Source organism: Cetorhinus maximus, chromosome 9 (assembly GCF_964194155.1).
Source record: "Cetorhinus maximus chromosome 9, sCetMax3.hap1.1, whole genome shotgun sequence".
Classification (NCBI taxonomy): Eukaryota; Metazoa; Chordata; class Chondrichthyes; order Lamniformes; family Cetorhinidae; genus Cetorhinus; species Cetorhinus maximus.
Window position 1 is genome coordinate 20,731,571 of NC_135887.1, and position 20,278 is coordinate 20,751,848.

Consider the following 20,278-nt stretch of genomic DNA (forward strand, 5'->3'; position numbering starts at 1 on the left):
GGGCTCTGGCACCATTTTGGCTAAAGCCCTTCTGTCTTTGTGATAATTCTGGCCCAGTTATGGAAGTCAGCATGTCTAATTATGGCGGTCATGATTTTCTGATCAATACGATGAATGACCTGAAAAACTGAAGCGTTGCAAATTGCAAATGCTCTCCAAGCCACACATCCATCCACCAAAAGACCCCAGAAGCCAGAAGCTGAGCCCAACAAAACATCCATTGTGTTTGATGGCACATTTTTAAACCTTTTATTCCTCAGGTGTTACATCCATACTGGGATATCCACAGTGTGCTACTGGTCCAGATATTCGCTATCAATGTTATCTACACACCTGACCATAGTGGTCAGCAACCAGGCAAAGTCACATCACACACAGGGGAGGAGCCAGAACTGGATGCGCTGTTACAGTTGGGGTGGTCAGCAATTCCTCTGTTTTGTGGGTAACTGCATGTTGATTAATTTACCATTCATTTATTTAGTCTCTGAAATTTTAAAGATTTTTAAATTTTAAATTTTGATGGTTTATAGCTTTCAAGGTACTGACTTATGCTTCCACACACATTTCAACGTGATTCTATCTGTTTTGGTACAATTGCTCAGCCTTGCAGAGCAGCCATTCTAGGAAATGCAAGTATATTTTTACCCTTTAAAATATTACAGGAAATCCTTGAAAATATTCCAGCATTTGCCTCATTTATATTTTTTTCCAGTTTTCTTCCCTGCCTTTCTCAAAGATACTGCATCTTGATGAGGCACAAATGCCGGCAAACTTTGCCTAACACAATTGGTCTTTGTTCACAAGTGAAAAATAGAAGGCTGTTTGAAAATGGAGGGCATCATAACTTCACCCGATTCTTTTCATGTCCACACACATGCACCTCCCAGCATGATTTACTGAACAGCAATCAGGAGCAGGAACCTGGACTAATGTTTTCTCCCCATCTCTTGCAGCGATAAGACCAACGCTAGCACCCAAACTTGCTATTGGCATAGCTACACTCTGGGATAAGCAGGATAGTCCCAACCAATATTTAGCAGGAGCTGGCTTGTTGTCCTTCAGCTCCTGATTCCATTCCCTGAAGCTTTTTAAAAAAAAAATCCTGTTCCTTGGCGTTAATTAAAGCCTTACATCTTGTTAGTTTGTTAACGACATATCCCCCAACCGAGAATTTTTTAAAGTTCCCCTCCTGGTTCATCACATAAAGTCCTGTTTCCCAGGGTTTTTAAAAATGTTTTAGAACTGAGAGTTTCTTTTTAAAGCCCAGCCCCTTGCCTGACTGAGACACTTATCAGGTTTCCCTCATCAGTGCTGCTTTTCATGTGATAGTGCTAACAGTTCAGATGTAGGCTGAACCGAAATTGTTGAAGAGACAAAAAGAAAAAAGAAATAAAAAAGATAAAAATGAGAACTAAAAAGGGAAAGAGAACAAAAAATATTCAGGAGAAAGAGACAAAGAAAGTGAGGAGCAGAGATAAAGGAGAAAGTTAAATTTGTTAAGCGGAGAGAGGGAAACAGGTGAAGGAGAAAGAGAGGAACATTTTTTCACAAATATACCACTCTTATATCCTTAGCTTGAGAGGTGCAAAAGACTGAGGGGGAAATTTTCCTCTTTGTAGCAGAATTAAGGTGGTGGGGCTTTTGCCCATCACCTGTAACAGCCCCAACCCAACCCATTCTCATGGGCTGGGGTTCGTTCCTTATGCATGGGGAAATCGTGGTGTGATTTCCACCATTGGCAAGGAGCCCACCAATAAACTCTGGGAAACAGCAGCAGCAGTAGAAGATATTGAATCTTAAAGGGGCAGGGTTCTCAAATATCAAACTGGGATTGACTGAAGAAGGTGAGGAGTCCAGGAGGCCACAACAAGATACTTATTCCACCGGGGGATTTTGAGGCCTTTACTAATGCTTCCCAGGGCTTACTGCCACCTTCCACATTTTTGAATATATAAAATTTTATTCCACAATGGATCTAAAAGAAAGAAAGCACTTTGATTTCTATAGTGTCTTTTGTGATTACTGAATCCCCCAAAGTGCTTTATTCCCAATTGAATATGTTTGAAGTATAGTCATTATTGTATTGTAGGAAATGCAGCAGCCAATTTGTGCACAGCAAAGTACTACAAACAGTAATTAGATAATGACCAGATCATTTAGTGATATTGGTTGAGGGATAAGTATTGGTGAGGACACCGGGAGGTCTGGCCTGCTCTCCTTCGGGATAGTGCCTTGGGATCTGAATTGTTTAACTTCTCGTTCGAAAGATGAGAAACAGAATAAAAGGCTTGAGGAAAATGAGAAACAAATTTTCATTTTGCAACAAAACCTCAATACATTATAACGTTCACCCAACTGCATAAACAATGCCCTGCAGGAAACAGGAAAGTAGATTGCGGTTTGCAATGGTGCATCTGCAGCTCCTGTCTCCAGTGCTGCAGAGTCCCCCAGACTAATCCAGTGTTACCTCAGCTAAACTGCCCTGTCTTTTATCTCTCTTTCTCCTTCTAGTCCATACGTGAAAACTGGGGTACATAATGCTCCACTTTTTCAAGGCTCTCCAGATGCTGTGAGTATTCAGAAAACTTGAACCTTTTACCAACAGCAGGATATTGACAGTTACCTAAAATAGTTTGTGCTCTATTATTTTAGCTACATTTCTGTCACTGCTGTGACCTTTCCTAATTGTTTCCAATATGAATTTAGTTTTTCATTAATCCCTTATTCCCCCCGATTCCTGTTCCATTTGTACAATGCTTTACAGAACTTGAGCTAATTTTTCCCCAATTTTAAACATGATGCTATAGTGTGCACTAAGTACGGTAGCGGGCGTGAAAAAAGACGATTTACCCACTGGCCACAATGGTGGCTTTTCATGCCATATTGTTCCCTCCCCACCTCATTAATTATGCAGCCTCAGGAAACACGCCATCTTGCTGGCAGGTGGCCCCCAATTTGCCCGCCATGCCATTAACTCACCGGTTCCTCACGCCAGGTGCCTTATTTAAACTGCAGCGCACATCCTTCTCAATGCTTGTAGTCCAGGACTGCTCCAGCGAAGACATAAGAATATACTTAACGACCCAGCCTCTACAGCCCTCTGCGGTAAAGAATTCCACAGATTGACTACCCTCTGAGAGAAGAAATTCCTCCTCATCTGTCTTAAATGGGTGACCCCTTACTCTGAGATTATGCCCTCTGGTCCTAGACTCTCCCACAAGAGGAAACAACCTCTCAGTATCTACCCTGTCAAGCCCCCTAAGAATCTTATATGTTTCAATAAGGTCACCCCTCATTCTTCTAAACTCCAATTGAGTACAGGCCCAACCTACTCAATCTCCTCATAAGAAAATCCCTCCATACCTGGGATCAACCTAGTGAACCTTCTCTGGGCTGCCTCCAATGCCAGTATATCTTTCCTTAGATAAGGGGTGGCCCCAAAAGCCAAGAAGAATGCAGCCCGCCCCCCGATTCAGTGACACATCTCTGGTACGCCTTTTGGACACCGTGGAGGCCTGCCACGATGGCCTCTAACCCCACTCTGGCTGCAGGAGGCTCATCAGTCTCGCCACTCTGGCTTGGGAGGCGGTGGCAGAGGTGGTCAGTGCTGCATACAAGAGGTCGGTCATTCAATGCAATGCGGATAGAGGATAAATGATCTCATCTGTGCCGCCAGGATAAGACAACCATCTCATCGTTTTAAACTCACATACTCACAAGGACATCACACATTCATTGGCATCTCACTCACTGCCAGCTCAAGGAACATCACCCTCACACACACACCCTTAAATCTCCATCTGGTCTCATCTCCTGTAGAGGCTGCCTCCTCAACCTTCACCATCTTGAGGCCACACACAGATCTACATGTGACCCCACACACACCCTGGGATACCCTCCTTCCCCAGTAGAGCCCTCGCCCTGCAACCTCTCCCCTTGCCTGAGATCACTTCTCCCCCTTCCCCAAGCTAGTCCTAGCTCTGCAGCCATTGAAAAGCAACCCCCTCCTTATGGCTGGCCTGGTAGGTAGAGGTCTGCCCATGAGCCCCCTAAAGTGATGTGGTGCTACCTGCAAAGTCTGGTGCTGATGACTGCGAGTGCTGCCTGAAGCAAGGTAGGCAAACAAACCTTGAAGTCCCAAGTAAAGTGCAGCTCACCAGTTGTCGGAGTTTGGGGGCGTGGGGGGGTGTTAGAGGTCAGGGGCCATGGGGGGTGTCAGAGCTCGGAGGGTGGGAGTGTTGGGGGACTGGGGGAGGGGGAAGTCATTGGGGGGGTGTCAGGGTGTTGGGGGAGTCCCATGGGGTCAGTCTGGGCCTTTACAATAGTTACTCAGAAGTTAGAAGAGGTTTTAATTCTTCTAACTTTTTCTGCGTAACTATTGATATAATCCTGGCGGAACCATCCAAAGTTTGCGATTTAAACCGCATTTTCGGATGGTTCCCAGCACAGTGCAATTGTCCAGAGGAAGTGTACACTTCTGGGCAATTGCAGTGCAAACCCAAACCTGGGAACTTCCCGGATGGATTCCCCAGTGCATCTTTGGGGTTCTCCCCAAATCCGATGCTGGGCAGCACGCAAGTTACAGGCCATTGTCATTGGATAAAACTCAAGTCTTTGTCCAGATAAACAAATATCCATACATTGCTCCCTGTTGTCACAATGTTGGTCACATTTTCTCTCAACAAATATCATTGCAAATTTCTAAGTAAATATTTACCATTTGGATAACTGTCACCTTATAATTGCAAGCTCCTGCCTGTAGGGTGAATCTGTAGTTTCTCTGTGGGCAGAATTTTTCATCCTGCAGGTGGCATTGCGCTTGACCCGAATGGGAGTAAAATAGTGCATGATGACATCGGGTGACGTCCTGACATCATCGTGCACTTGTGCGATATTTCGCTCATCGGGCGCACATGGGTGCCGGAGCTGCACCCGCCATTAATTAATAGGTCACCTAAGGCCCTTAACAGTCCAATTGACAGTGATTTTTCCTTGCCCATGCAATTTCCTGCTTGTCGCTAGGTTCTTTCGCATCCAGGATGCCATTGACTGCACACATATGGCCATCAAGGCGCCAGCGGATCAGCCAGGTGCCTTGGTTAACAGGAACTGTTAACACTCCATGAACGTGCAGATAATGTGTGACCATAGGATGCAGATTCTGCAAGTCTGAGCAAGGTACCCTGGCAGCTCCCATAACACATACATCCTGAGACACTCCCAGGTGCTGAGGCTCTTCAGTGCTCCAGTCCAACTGGATGGGTGGCTGCTGGGTGACAAGGGCTATCCATTGAAGAGGTGGCTCATAACACCTTTCCACCACCCAAGAACAGAGGCAGAGAAGCATTACAAGTCATGCCTCCACAAGGGCAGTGGTAGAGAGGACCATAGGTCTTCTCAAGATGCACGTCCGATGCCTGGACTGTTCAGGGGGATCACTACAATGCCCCACAGACCAGGTGTCACTGATCGTGGTTGCATGCTGAGCTCTCCACAATCTGGCATTGACAAGTATAAGGAAGGGGATCTTGACACAGCTGCACAGGCCACAGATGTTGAGTCCAGTACTGAGTCTGATGATGAGCAAAGGAGAATACTGAGGGCATGGAGCCAGACCTCGGTAACCTCCAGGGAGGCAGGGACACCAGGGACGCCATGATCCAGCAGGTGAGACAATGGAGATCTGCATCACGGTGCCATTGTCTTTCAATGATCAATGGGGACTCCAGGTTCAAGGCTCCCATCACTGAAGAGACTACACTAGAATGGTTGCACAATCCGAAACTCTCACCTCTGTGCACTGCACTCTTATCTTCGTCTGGCACCCCCACCTCTCCATCCCCAGTTGCACGGGGATCATGTCGGCTCTAGAGCATCCTGCTCGAACCGGGAGAGCAGCAGCAGGTTGGGTGAGCCTCCGCCTGTATGTGCCCTCTTGGCTTAGTTTGGCTTGTCTTCTCCTGAAAGGACAGAGGAGCATTGATTAGTCCACTCTCTATGTGCAGCGCCATTGCAACCTGGCCAACCACAGCACTTGATTCCATCATTACAAAGGCAGACAGACGTCCTTCCCTGGCAGTCTTTCTGGGGCTGCCTGGGTCGTTTTCAAAACCAGCCGCCAGGTCACCATTGGACCCGGTGGCCAACAGGCCCTTGCCCCCACTCATCCCTTCCCGGCCAGTGCGGAGCCGTGTTTCATGCTGGGTGGGCCTTAATTGGCCAGCCAGCATGAAATCGCGGTCCGGGCCCAATCGCGGGCAGTGGGCTGTTTCGCGGCCTGCCCGCCGCCCGCCAAACAAGGGAAAAATTCTGCCCTGTGAGTTTCTGAAATGCCCTCCCAATTGTGCCATCACCTTGTATACGAGAAAGAACTCAAGGTTGCATATAGTGACACTGCAAGTCCCAGCCAGAATGAAAATGATTGGGTAATGCCCCTGTCAAATATTGCTGTCAATAACTGGGATTACTTTTAAGCACGTAGATTGTAACTATCCTCCATTCGCTGCCTTTTACTGGAGAAATAATCAATCTGTATTATGTAACTATCATTCACTCACAGCCTTTTTCTAGAGAAATAATCTATTTTTAGGAGACTTTGTTATAGTTTGGGCTTGACTTCTGTTTGCTGTATTTCATAGAGATGCTGCTTAAATAGACTCTTATTTACTGAATTAATAGACTGTTTGCTGTAGTCCACTGTTTTAGACTCTGTTTGCTAAGTAAATAAAGTCCACCATAAGACCTGCCCGTCTCCAACTCATTGACTGGCACAGTAGTGTCAATACTCATTCGGAAACATATATCCATCTACTGACGACAGAGACCACCTTGGGCCATTTAGTAACGTGGAGTTAACTGATCAAAGCCCCTTGGCAGATCCACCTTGTCATTTTTGCTAAAACATTGCACTTGAGATGCCACATCTTGTTTTAAGTGTACCTAATTTGAATAAAAAGGTCCTACTAATCAAAGCAGTTGGATCCAAGCTAAAATTGTGACAAAAAACAAGTATATATTTTTGATTCTTTTTTTCCTTCTTAGGAGTTTCTGAATTATGCGCTTTCACATCCTGTGAAGTACGTCATGGGACAGTGTCTGAATAAAAAGACGCTGAGACTTACAAAAGAATACAGCAGCGTTGCAATCAAAGTGTGGGATGGACATTACTTTGATGATGAGCGCTGTGGTTTACCGGTGAGTTTAGAAACATTGGCCAGAATTTTTTGGGGAGGCAGTGGCCCCACCTGCTGGGTGAAAAGTCGGGGCAAGCCCTCTGCTAGGCTGGGAAGCCACGACCGGATTTTATGGTTGTCAGGCAATTAACTGCCTGAGGTTATGACACCTGGCCCCATGTAGGAAGATGTCCTGTCTCCAAGAGCTCCCAACCACCAGGAGTGGTGGCTGCTGCTGGAACTGCAGCCAGTCCCCAACCAGGAACAGCAATGGAGGCCGAATAACCAAGTAAGTGGAGTGTCTTCGCCGGGGCGAGTCAGGCAGGGGGAGAAGATACAGTGAGGTGGCCAGAAAGGGAGACAAACAGGGATAGCCCTTATCACTGGGGAAGCTTTCTGCTGGGCACAGGACACCTGAACAGGGGCCCCTGCTTCATGAGCCTGTGGCCTCAGCGGTCTGGCATAGTCAACCCCCCGTGGCATTGGTAAAATACCAGTGGCGGCGGAGAAGGCTCTGAAGTGCACTTCTTTCACCTTTCATACCTAAATTTAAATCAAATTCAAATGAACGGGTTGAAAGTTTCTTCTCTAAGCTGGCTACAGGTTCTTACAAGAAATATAGTTGGAAAGTCTCAGCCCAGTTTCCTGTTAATGTGAGGTCACCACACAAATTACCCAATATTTTGGCATGCTTTTATGCTAAGTTGACAGTCTCACCTAGAATGTTTGCTGTGGGAAATGGAAAAAAATCACTCAGGTTAATTGAGGCACACTTTACTGAAGTTCAGCAAAGCATTGTTGGGGTGAAGTAGATGGAACGTTACACTATGTACATTGCCATACTTTACCTGATCCAGGAATGGCTAGTGATGATAATTATGCCAAAAATGGAAAAGTTTGTGTTCTCCAACAGTGACATTCCTTATCTTGGCAAGGACTGAAAATATGCCCAAAATGTTGCCTGAGCCAATATCCTTCCTTCAACCAACACCATCCAAAATAGGTTCACTTCATTGCTGTTTGTGGAATCCTATAAATGCTGCCCCATTTGCTCACCGCTCTTCAAAAGTAATTCATTGAATGTGAAATGTAAAATGCTTTATAAATGCCAATTCTTTATTTCAAAAATATATGGAATGTTATATACTTTGATTTGCTGTTCTAAGAATTGTTGCAATGATTACACTCTTTCAGGTCTTATGCTACTTCATCAGAACACTTCACAATAATTGCAGATGCATTTTGAACTGGCAGATTGTTGTGGCAAGCATTTTTATGGCTGTTGCTGCTGGATTATTTAATAGGGTTAATTCTGGACTGTGTTTTGCTCAGGGCTTCTAATTTTTAATTTTAAAATGCCACCAAATGCTCCGGGACTTTTAAAAATTATTAAATACTAGAAAAAGTTATCCCTTCCCCAATGTCCAAAAATAAATTCTCCTACTAATTAATCCTTAGTGACCATGGTTCCAGTGAACAAATTAAACTATTTGCATAGAGTCATAGGGGTCTACAGTACAGACAAAGGCCCTTTGGCCCATCGTGTCTGCGCCAGTCAAACAAGTACCTAACTATTCTAATCCCATTTTCCAGCACTAGGCCCATAGCCGTGTATGCCATTGCATCACAAGTGCACATCCAAATACTTCTTAAATGTTATGAGGGTTTCTGCCTCTACCACACTTTCAAGCAGTGAGTTCCAGATTCCCACCACCTTCTGGGTGAAAAACGTCTTCCTCACATCCCCTCTAAACCTCCTGCCCCTTACCTTAAATCTATGCCCCCTGGTTATTGATCCCTCCACCAAGGGAAAAAGTTCCTTTCTGTCTACCCTATCGATGCCCCTCATAACTTTATACACCTCAATCATGTCCCCCCTCAATCTCCTCTGCTCCAGGGAAAATAACCCCAGTCTATCCAATCTCTCCTCATAACTAAAACTCTCCAGCCCAGGCAACATCCTGATAAATCTCCTCTGCACTCTCTCTAGTGCAATCACATCCTTCCTATAATGCAGATTCCAGAACTGCACGTAATACTCTAGCTGTGGCCTAACCAATGTTTTATGCAGTTCCAGCATAACCTCCCTGCTCTTATATTCTATGCCTCGGCTAATAAAGGCAAGTATCCCATATGCCTTCTTAACCATATCTACCTGTCCCGCTACCTTAAGTGACCAGTGGACATGCACACCAAGGTCCCTCTGATCCTCGGTACTTCCCAGGGTCCTACCATTCATCATGTATTCCCGTGATTTGTTTGTCCTGCCCAAGTGCATCACCTCACACTTATCCGGATTAAATTCCATTTGCTACTGATCAGCCCACTTGACCAGCCCGTCTATATCCTCCTGTAACCTAAGGCTATCCTCCTCACTATTTACCGCCCCACCAATTTTCGTATCATCCGCGAACTTACTGATCAACCCTCCTACATTCAAGTCTAAATTGTTTATATAAACCACAAACAGCAAGGGACCCAATACCAATACCTGTGGAACCCCACTGGATACGGGCATCCAGTCACAAAAACACCCCTTGACCATCACCCTCTGCTTCTTGCCACTCAGCCAATTCTGGATCCAATTTGCCAAATTGCCTTGGATCCCATGGGCTGTTACCTTCATTATCAGTCTCCCATGCGGGACCTTATCAAAAGTCATGCTGAAGTCCAAGTAGACTACGTCAAATGCATTGCCTTCATCTACACACCTGGTCACCTCTTCGAAAAATTCAATCAAATTGGTCAGCCCTGACATCCTCTTAACAAAACTATGCTGACTGTCCTTGATTAATCCCTGCCTCTCCAAGTGTAGATTAATTCTGTCCCTCAGAATTGCTTCCAATAGTTTCCCCACCACTGAGGCTAGACTTGCCTGTAGTTCCCCGGTTTATCCCTTCGTCCCTTCTTGAATAACAGTACCACATTGGCTGTCCTCCAGTCCTCTGGCACCTCTCCTGTGGTCAGAGAGGTATGGAAAATTATTGCCAGTGCCCTGTTATCTCCTCCCTTGCCTCACTCACAGCCTGGGATACATTTCATCCGGGCTCGAAGATTTATCTACTATTAAGCCTGACAGACCACTTAGAACCACCTCCCTTTCTATGCTAATTTCTTTAATTATATCACAGTCCTTTTACCTGATTTCCATACCCACGTCGTCCGACACAAAGTATTCATTTAGAACCTTACCTATGTCTGCCAGCTCCACACACAAATTACCACTATGGTCCTTAATGGGCCCTACTCTTTCCCTAGTTATCCTCTTACTCTTCATGTACTTGTAAAATAACTTTGGATTTTCCTTCATTTTACCTGCCAATGTTTTTTCATGCCCCCTTTTTGCTCTAATTTCCTTTTTAAGTTCCCTCCTACACATTCTATACTCCTCTAGGGCTTCCGCTGGTCCTCGGTATCTGCCATAAGCCTCCCTTTTTCTTTTTATCCAATCCTGTATATCCCTCAACATCCAGGGTTCCCTGGATTTGCTGGTCCCACCCTTTATCTTTACTGGAATATGTTGGCCCTGTACTCTCCCTATTTCCTGCTTGAATGAGTCCCACTGCTCTGATGAGATTTACCTAAAGGAAGCTACTCCCAGTCCACTCCGGCTAAATCATATCTGATCTTATAAAAATCGGCCTTCCCCCAATTTAGAACTCTGATTTCTGGCACATCCTTGTCCTTTCCATAACAACCTTGAATCTAACGGAGATATGATCACTATCTGCAAAATGTTCCCCCATTGATACCTTTACCACTTGCCCGGCTCCATTCCCTAAAATTAAGTCCAGGACAGCCCACTCTCTTGTAGGACCTTCTACGTACTGGCTTAAAAAGCTCTCCTGGATGCATTTTAAGAATTGCATAATGTAGCGAGGATGTTTTATTTAGCTACAGAGAAGCCTTCAACGTTAGCAGATATAACAGTCAATGCCGGTCTTGAAAAAGACCCGTGTTTCTGACATCGACACCTTCCATCTTCAGGCATGATGTTGGTACTTGTTCAAAACAGCGGTACGAAAATGTTGTATACACTACTTGCATGGTGGTGGTAGAATTGGTTGAAACAGGGCCGCGACGTGAACGCTTCTACCTTGGCCCCATAGTGCAGATAGGAGGGTGGGATAGAATGTGAACTGCAGAGGGCTGAATGAGTTCAAGCTTATGAAAGGTACAGCCCCATAGCATAGCAAATGTTGAAGAAATGAAGTTTGAATGATCAAAGATTAAAGTTAACGTTCAAAACTGAAACTGCCAAGTGACTGTATAAGTGTTGTCTGATTGGTCTGTTTCTCATTTCATCTACTTCAGGTTATTAATGACCTTCTCCCAGTTGATAAAATGAATAAATTTCTGAAAGTGCAATCTAACAAGAAGGGCAAAGACATGACACAGCTTGTCCTGCAGATTCTAGATCAGAGGATCCAAAAAGCCGGAAAAAACCACCCTGAATATAAACGCGAGGAACAGTTCTATGAAGAAGTAATGGCAGAGTCATTCTACCACTTGTGGTTAGTATATTCATGTACTGTGTGTGGGATCTGACGTGGAGCAACATTGAGTTTTACAGCAGAGGGTTCTCCGCTACTGACCTGTCTCTGTGCTACAATCAGTGTAATGTTGGCCTGGTTAATGGGAAAGTTCCTTCATTGTGAATATCCTCTCATGCCCCAATTAGTTCCTAATTATAATTAAACCCATATTGAAGAGCTGTACTTGAAGAACTACAGCTGTACAATGACTGTGTCCTTGAGTTTCCATAACAATATCAAAACATTATAATTACTAAAATATCAATTTGCGGCAAAAAAATTATTTTTTTCCTTATAACTTTATATATATATATAAAGTATGTCCCATTTTCCCTCCTGGAATCTGCCATTACCCTGTTAAGTGGACTGCCTAGAAACCTGCTCCTGAGATCACCCACCAGTGCTTTCCTATTGGGAAGTTTTAAGAAGATGCACTGGCAACCTTGTACTGATTTTTTTCTTCCTGTGAGGAAACGCCTGTCAACTTCCCATGACAGCATGACTGAAACTGTGAACTTGTGACACAGTTTGTGCCAGCTCCAGGACAGTTTCCCATCAGACTGCAAGTCTAAAGCACAATCTGTAACATGCAGCTATATTGACGCCAAAGTGTTTCTGCCTGTGCAAAGACTGAGGCACTCAGACGGGACATTTCAACACCTGTCCCTGTACATTTCTTCCCCACCCCCAATCATCCTGCTTCAGTGCAGCGTCCCTCAGCAGTGAGAAAGGTTCTGCCAAGACAACTTTCAAAGCTGTTTTCTATTATGGAAATCCCTTGAGCTTACAATTTAAAGTGAATGAAAGCATTCAACATATTTTACTGTAATGGTACATATTCCGATTTGATCTCTGCATCAAAGTAAGAAATGTAACAAGATCTGAACAGACATGTTAATGGATACCTGCTTAGCTTTTACCTCCTATTCATTCACACTAATACACCACCTAATATTTTTATTGGCAGCTAAATAAGGCTCTTTAAGATACATTCCATCCCCTGCCTCACACAAAAAAAACTTCAAAATTTGAAGTTTAGGTAAACTGTGAGCAGATGACTTATTTTAGGTTAATTGGACTCCTGAAAATGTGTTGTAGTGAGACAGTGTATTTATATGCTTCAAGTTAAAGATGTCAAGTTTCTGTGCTCAATGACATTCGACTCCACCGACCAAATGCGGCTGGGTAATTTATGTTCCTGTAATCAATGTGTAATCTGTTATGGGTCTCCAGGGGTGGCATAAGTTATCCAATGGCTACAAGTAAAGCGAGTTCTTAAAAACTGGATACACATCCACTATAAGTATCCATTCCATGTTTTACAAAGATTATCTCTGTTCAGAAGTTACTTTTCCAACCCATAACATAGAATGCTACTTGAGTTATTTTCAGAGTGACTCCAATGTGTAGTTTAAGGCCAGTTCGTCAGTGCAACAAACAACCAATAAAGCAATCCAAGAAGTCTCAACCTGTGTTCTTCACCTTGGGCCAATGAATTGAGATGTGCACTGGTAAAGGAAATTACATCATAACAATCCTGATGAAGTGCGCATAAATTGACTTTTTGCCTCATGACCTATTCCCATTTGAATTTCATACACTATCTTAAAATAACTTTGGTCTCATCAGGGCCTAGATATGGACTAAAGGTTTATGTCCAATGTCCATTCTCTATCACTGAGGCACTTCTGACAAAATTGGACATTTTATTCTGTGAACTGTATTTATTAGGGATTCTAAAGCTAGCCTTAATTCTGAAAAGCAAGGAAAAAATGTAGACCTAACTGTACCATCTCAAGTTGTACTATTGCTCCTTCTCAATGTCCAAAACCCCTTAGTGCTCCAAGATCATCCTGGACAGTAGAAGTAAATCTAACCTCCTAATCTTTACCCCAAATTCAAAGTGTGAAGCACACATGAATATTCCTGTGTCCAAAGTCAAGACCATATTTTTTGCTGCAACCGCTGACAGCCTCACAACTACTTCTCAATTCCCAATACTCTGTTCTATCCTCTACCCAAATGAACCCTCACGCATCTTTTTATGCCCATCTCGTTCATGAAGCGCACCAACTCAAGACCCTTACCTTTAGCGCCTGTGCTTGACAACATCATCAACCTGTCAGCATCCTCCAGAACATTCCTATCTCCTTCAAGACCACTGTAATTACCCCTTCATTAAGAAACACTCATTCTTTCTAACACTTCTGTTCCTATTTAATTAAAGACATGGAAAATGTTGTTATCTTGTAACTATGCTCCCACCTCTCTCTGTTGAGACTCTCCCTTCCTGCTAACAGTCTGTCACAGTATTGAGACGACACATGGCAAAATCATCAGTGACTTAACATCACTGATCACTCCTTCCTGCAACTGTAGTCCACCTCTGCTCTCTCTGGGTTCCTTCCACCTGCTGATAACAGTTCTTACTCATGGATTTTTTATAGATTTTCCCCTCTCTCCAATTTTCTATGCTCCTCTGCTAAAGGCACAATAGAAACATCTGGTGTTTCACCAAAGAAGTCAGTCTTTGTATGAGTTTAGACAATGATTGTTGACTGGCTATTTTATCATGGGCACCATCACATCCAAACCTCGAATGTCATCATCTGATGTCTGCATGTCTATTTCCTAGCAGGGCTCCTGGGTAACAACATGAAGCAGGTGGCCTGACTGCTTTTCTACTCTCCAACCCAAGATATTAAGGCCAATTGTAGCCCCCTTTCTAATCTACATAAGAAACATAAGAAATAGGAATAAGCGTAGACCATTCGGCCCCTCAAGCCTGCTTTGCCACTCAATAGGATCATGGCTGATCTGCTTGTGTTTCGAATTCCACATTCCCACTTACCCCTGATAAACTTTGATACCCTTGCCTAACAAGAATCTATCTACCTCTGCCTTAAAAATATTAAACAACCCCGCCTCCACCGCCTTCTGAGGCAGAGAGTTCCAAAGTCACACAACCCTCTGAGAGAAAAAATCTTACTTCCCATGTCCACCTTGTCAAGACCATTCAGGATCTTGTATACTTCAATCAAATCACCCCTCACTCTTCTAAACTCCAGTGGAAACAAGCCCAGCCTGTGCAACCTTTCCTCATAAGACAACCCGTTCATTCCAGGCATCAATCTAGTAAACCTCCTCTGAACTGCCTCCAGCACATTTACATCCTTCCTTAAGACCAAAACTGCACACTGTATTCAAGATGCAGTCTCACCAATACCCTGTGTAACTGAAGCATAACATCCTTACTTTTATGTTTAATTCCTCTCGTAATAAAGGATAGCATTCCATTAGCCATCATAATTACTTGCTGTACCTGCATACTAACTTTTTGCGACTCATGTACTAGAACACCTAGATCCCTCTGCACCTCAGAATTATGCAGCCGTTCTCCAACTTCATATTTTCCCACATTAAACTCCATTTGCCAGATCTTTACCCACTCACTCAACCTACCTATATCCATCTGCAACCTCCTTATGCCCTCTTCACAACATACTTTCCTACCTATCTTTGTGTCATCTGCAAATTTAGCTGCCACTCCCCTCATCTAAGTCATTGATGTAAATTGTAAAAAGTTGAGGCTCCAGCACAGACCCCTTGGGGACTCCACTCGTCACATCCTGCCAATCCGAAATATACCCATTTATGCATACTTTCTGTTTTCTGCCAGTTAGCCAATCTTCTATCCATGCTAATATGTTACCCCCTACACCATGAGCTTCTATTTTCTGTGGCACCTTATCAAATGCCTTCTTGAAAGCCAAGTACAGTACGTCTGCAGGCTCCCCTTTATCCACAGTGCATGTTACTCCTTCAAAAAACTCCAATAAATTGGTTAAACATGATTTCCTTTCACAAACTATGCTGACTCTTCCCAATTACCTTAAGTGCCCAGTTATAATCTCCTTAATGATCAATTCTAACAACTCCACGACTGGCTTTTAGGTTTCTGTTTTCTCCCTCCCTCCCTTCTTGAATAGAGGGGTTATATTTGCTACTTTCCAGTCTGATGCAACCTTTCCAGAATCTAGTGAATTTTGGAAAATTAACACCAGCGCATCTACAACTTCATTAGCCACCTCTTTTAAGACCCTAGGATGTAGTCCATCAGGACTCGGAGACTTGTCAGCCCGCAGCTCCATCAGTTTGCTCAGTACCATTTCTCTAGTGATTGCAATCGCACCAAGTTCATCTCTCCCTTTCACCTCCCGATTTACAGCTATTACTGGAATGTTTTTTCTATCCTCTAGAGTAAACACAGAAGCAAAATATATGTTAATTTCTTCTGCCATTTCCTTATTATCTACTATTAACTGTCACTCTCTAGAGGATCAACACTCACTTTACTTAATCTTTTCCTTTTTAAGTACCTGTAGAATCTCTTGCCATCTATTTTTGCATTTCTAGCTAGCTTCCTCTCATACTCTAATTTATTTTTCCTGATTAACCTTTTAGTCATTCTCTGCCATTCTTTATATTCTGACCAATCATCTGTCCTGCCACTCACCTTAACACAGTTATATGCTTTTCCCTTAAGTTTGATGCTTTCCTTAACTTCTTTAGTTAACCACGAATGGTGTGTCCTCCCCTTAGAATTTTTCTTTATAGTAGGAATATACTTATTCTGAATAGTCTATAATATCCTCTTAAATGTCTGCCACTTCTTCTCTATTGATCTGTCCTCTAGCCTAGTATCCCAATTTACTTCAGCTAGCTCAGCTTTCATGCCCACATAGTTGCCCTTATTTAAGTGTAAGATACAAATCTTAGACCCACTCTTCTCCCTTTCAAATCTATCAACTCAGTATGGGTGGAACCAAACCAGGAATTTTATGATTAATTAGACACTGTTTTTACCACCTGAACTATCTGGGAATTTTGTTCATGCTGTTAAGTGCAAAACTCAGGCTGTTTCTGTTGCCCTTATATATTCACTTTTCAGTGGACATGCTCTTGCTTCTAGCAGACTCATGGAGCTGGGTACAGGGTATCAGCCAGGGCTTATTGGTACTGTTTTCATCTCTGAGTCTGAAAGTTGTCACACTCCAGGGACTTGAGCGCCAAAATCTAACCTGACACTTCAAAAGTGTCATCTTTCAGATGAGACATTACACCAAGGCCCCATCTACACGCTCAGGTGGATATGCTCTCAGGTGGAATAAAAGATCCAATAGCACTATTTCAAAGAGAAGGGGAGTTCGCCCAGTGTTCTGGTTAATATTTATCCCTTAATTAACACCTAAAAACAGATTATCTGGTTATTATCACATGCTGCATTCTTTCATCACAGCAGTGACTACACTTCAAAAGTACCTCATTAGTTGTAATATATTTATAAAAGCAAGTCTTTCTTTTGGACATAATAGGTATTTGAATTATAATGTTCGTATATGCAAATTGGAATTCAAAAGTTATAATTTTTTTTGTTTTCTAAAACAGGAATCGGCGCTAATGAATGCAGGATTTGGGCCTCTGACTGACAGTCGGATGACATAAGCTGCTTAGTGTGAAGAAAGAGACAGTACACTCACATATGTAAATTTCATGACTACAAGGGATCTGTAATCTCCCTGGAAATTTATTTTTTTTAAATTACAACTAAAAAGTCTTGCATGCATAATTTTTCTCCTGACAATCCATGAGCTTTTTACTTCTTTTTAAAACATTTTTGATAACAGTTTTTTTCCATGAATGGAAATTTTAGTGAGAAGATGACAAACCAAATGAGAGAAGACTTGTTCCCTCCATGGAGTGAACGGCCAGTATTTTGTAGAGGGTAATTTTAGTCTAACCCACAAGTGAAGCATAAACACTGAGATGGACTGATTGGGCCAAATGGCCTGTTTTTGGTTGTATATCTGATGTATTTCTATACATATGTTAGGAAACTGAGGTAATCAGGTGTAATGCTGTTTTTACACACACCCAATTTTACTGTCTATTGAGTAATATTAGGCAGGGAATTCTTTGGAATTCTTGCGTGAAGAGTTAGATTAAAATAAGTCCTATAATATAAAGTTTCTGAAGAACTGAAGTTCAGACTGTAAACGTAAGGTGGGATAATGCAAAAAGTTGTTTTTTTTAATGTTTCAATGTTCTCTTTATTGCACTTGATAAATCAAAGTTGACAAAATTTTCCTTGGTCTGCACCTGTAGGCCTTGATGTCTCAAATATCAGGACATGAGTTTGGAGGCCAGAATTCTGTAAAGAAACTCTCCAATGTTCCTTCTGTTTAAACAAATTGAAAGAACATCAGGTAGATTCCTTTACAGGTTTGCACTCTAACCAACTCACTTTTTCAACACTCATTGGACAATGCAGTGCACTTGGCCACAGACCTAGGAAAATCTCCCTATAATAGTGGTAACTGGGTGAGGCTTGGATGGAGTAGATGTGCTGGCTAGAGAATTGGCATTATAATGAGATAATGAGAGAGCGCAAGCTCCCAACCTTGGCTTGCTGCTAGTCAGGCTCTAAGTTGGCAGCAAAATCTTGCAAAATTAGTACTTATGCCTCTTGTCGATACACAATGACACTAGGAGCGCAGGTTCTAATTTTCATACAGCCTCATGTTTATAATTTCCTTATTTGCCATTTCTCTCAGAGTGGTAAATTTGAGACAGTATAACAGTTCATAAAACGCTATTTGTGTAAGACAGACTTTCGTGTTTCTTTTTCAGTGGTAGAGTGTAAAGAGGTAGGCTGGGTAGATGGCCCCAATGACTGAGAAAAGTACTTCAACCCACTGGAACCTCTCTCTGTGGCATTTTTACTCTCAGCTTGGCATCCAGACGTGTTTTGAATGACCTTGTCTCGAATATCTTTCTTGTTAGGTTATTCGAGACATTTGTCACCCTTTGCAAGAAGGTCTTTTTGGTATCTGTGCCAAATTTACTTTTCATCAGTTTATATTTATGACGTCTAGTTCTGCTGTCCTGCCTTATCTTAAAGTAATATTCCTGATATATCTTATCTAAACCATTTAGCATTTTATTTACCGCAGTGGTACTCCCTCTTAACTCTTTAGCTGTAGAGATTGAGCTTCTTCAACTTTTCCTCATGTCATCTGCCTTACGCTCAAAATCATTACTTTTTTTCATCTTTACGCTTTCCCCGTGGCTTACATCCTTTCTGTAGTATGGTGAGCACAATTGTACACAGTATTCCACGTGTGGTCTAACCAATGTATTCTACAGAATTAGCATAACTTCACTAAACTCATTCCTGGAGCAGGTTTGCTGCTGAATGAAATTTATGCTAATCTTATGGTTGATTTTTTTTCATTCTTCTTACAACTTTTGAAACATATTAAGGCTGGATACTGTAAATCCAATTAAGCAAGAGTGAATGGAAAAATGCTTAAGTTGGTGAATAAAATCTCCTTGGTCTTCCTGTTTTGTATAATGTGATTTTTATGGTGGTGTTTTTATTTATTTAAAATTATTTTACTGACTATTAATTGTTTAGTGAGGAACATGCACCCTCAGTCCTGCAAATCTGCTGTTGAGGGGGCCAGGTAGTTAATCTGTTTCAAGACCTCCTCTGAAGTCCCCTTTGGCTAGTTGCCAGGAGGTGCATGGTAGTGACTCTATGATACCTTCCCAACTGATTTTCTTTTCTCTGCAGTTTCAGCTTGTCCTTTCAGTGTTCAAAAGGCTGAGGTTCCAAATGGGTCAATAACCTCCTGCCGTTTTGAGAACTACAGAAGTGTTAGGAGTGAGGCCTTTAACTTTTCTAGCCCTGATGTCGCCTGTTCTTTGACTTTGTAGTGTACTGAATTGACTACCTTCAAAGGCAGAGCTCCCTGCTAAGGAAAATCCTCTGAACAAAATGACTTTCGTATTGCTAGGTCTGACAGCACGAGTCTTCAAAAGGGTCAGAATTTCTGTTGCCGGTAGTCATGTCAGAAAAGGAGTTAGAGGTGACTGCTGAGGAGTCTGGACAAGAGAGTGAAACTAATTACATTTTTTCTTCCCCTGCTGTTTTTTTTTCTTTTAGATTGCTTAAAACTAGGCACACCACCCCTTTAAGGGTCATTTTTGGAAGGCCTTTTAAGTTTTGTTGTGTCAGCAACTTATCAACCTGTTCCCTGAAAAGAGAGATACAAAGGGCAGAATTTTGCTGTTGGCAAGCAGAGGGCGGGGCCTGCTCACCGACGCGTAAAATGATGCGGGATGATGTCATCCCGGTCCATTTAAATTTTCAGGAAGGCGGGCCCGCAACAAAATCAGCTGTGGGCCCGCCGACCTGTCAATGACCAATTGAGGCCATTGACAGGTCAATTAAAGTACTTAGTGTACCTGCCCGTCCAACCTTAAGGTTGGTGGGCCAGCCAGGAGCCCTGGCGGCAAACAGATAAAACATGAAACCTCATCCACGGGCGGGATGAGTTTTCATGCAGGGTTTTAAAATTTTTAATAAAGTTATTATGTTAATTATGAACATGTCCCATCTCATGTGACATGTTCATAACTAACATAATAACTTTATTAAAAATTTTAAAACCCTGCATGAAAACTCATTGTCACATGAGGGGGACATGTTAGGGGATTTATTTTTTT

At 42.8% G+C, this 20,278-nt stretch overlaps 1 protein-coding gene across 1 annotated transcript in view; it reads left to right on the forward strand.

Annotated features, from left to right (window-relative positions):
• LOC144684295 (uncharacterized) overlaps positions 1-17,168 on the forward strand; it is a 50,586-nt gene extending 33,418 nt beyond the window's left edge. Inside the window, exons 5-9 of the mRNA XM_078547922.1 lie at positions 261-442; positions 2,512-2,569; positions 7,042-7,194; positions 11,487-11,686; positions 17,156-17,168. Of these exons, the coding sequence (XP_078404048.1) occupies positions 261-442; positions 2,512-2,569; positions 7,042-7,194; positions 11,487-11,686; positions 17,156-17,168 (606 nt within the window). The remainder of the gene's footprint in view (positions 1-260; positions 443-2,511; positions 2,570-7,041; positions 7,195-11,486; positions 11,687-17,155) is intronic.
• Positions 17,169-20,278: the final 3,110 nt, after the last annotated feature.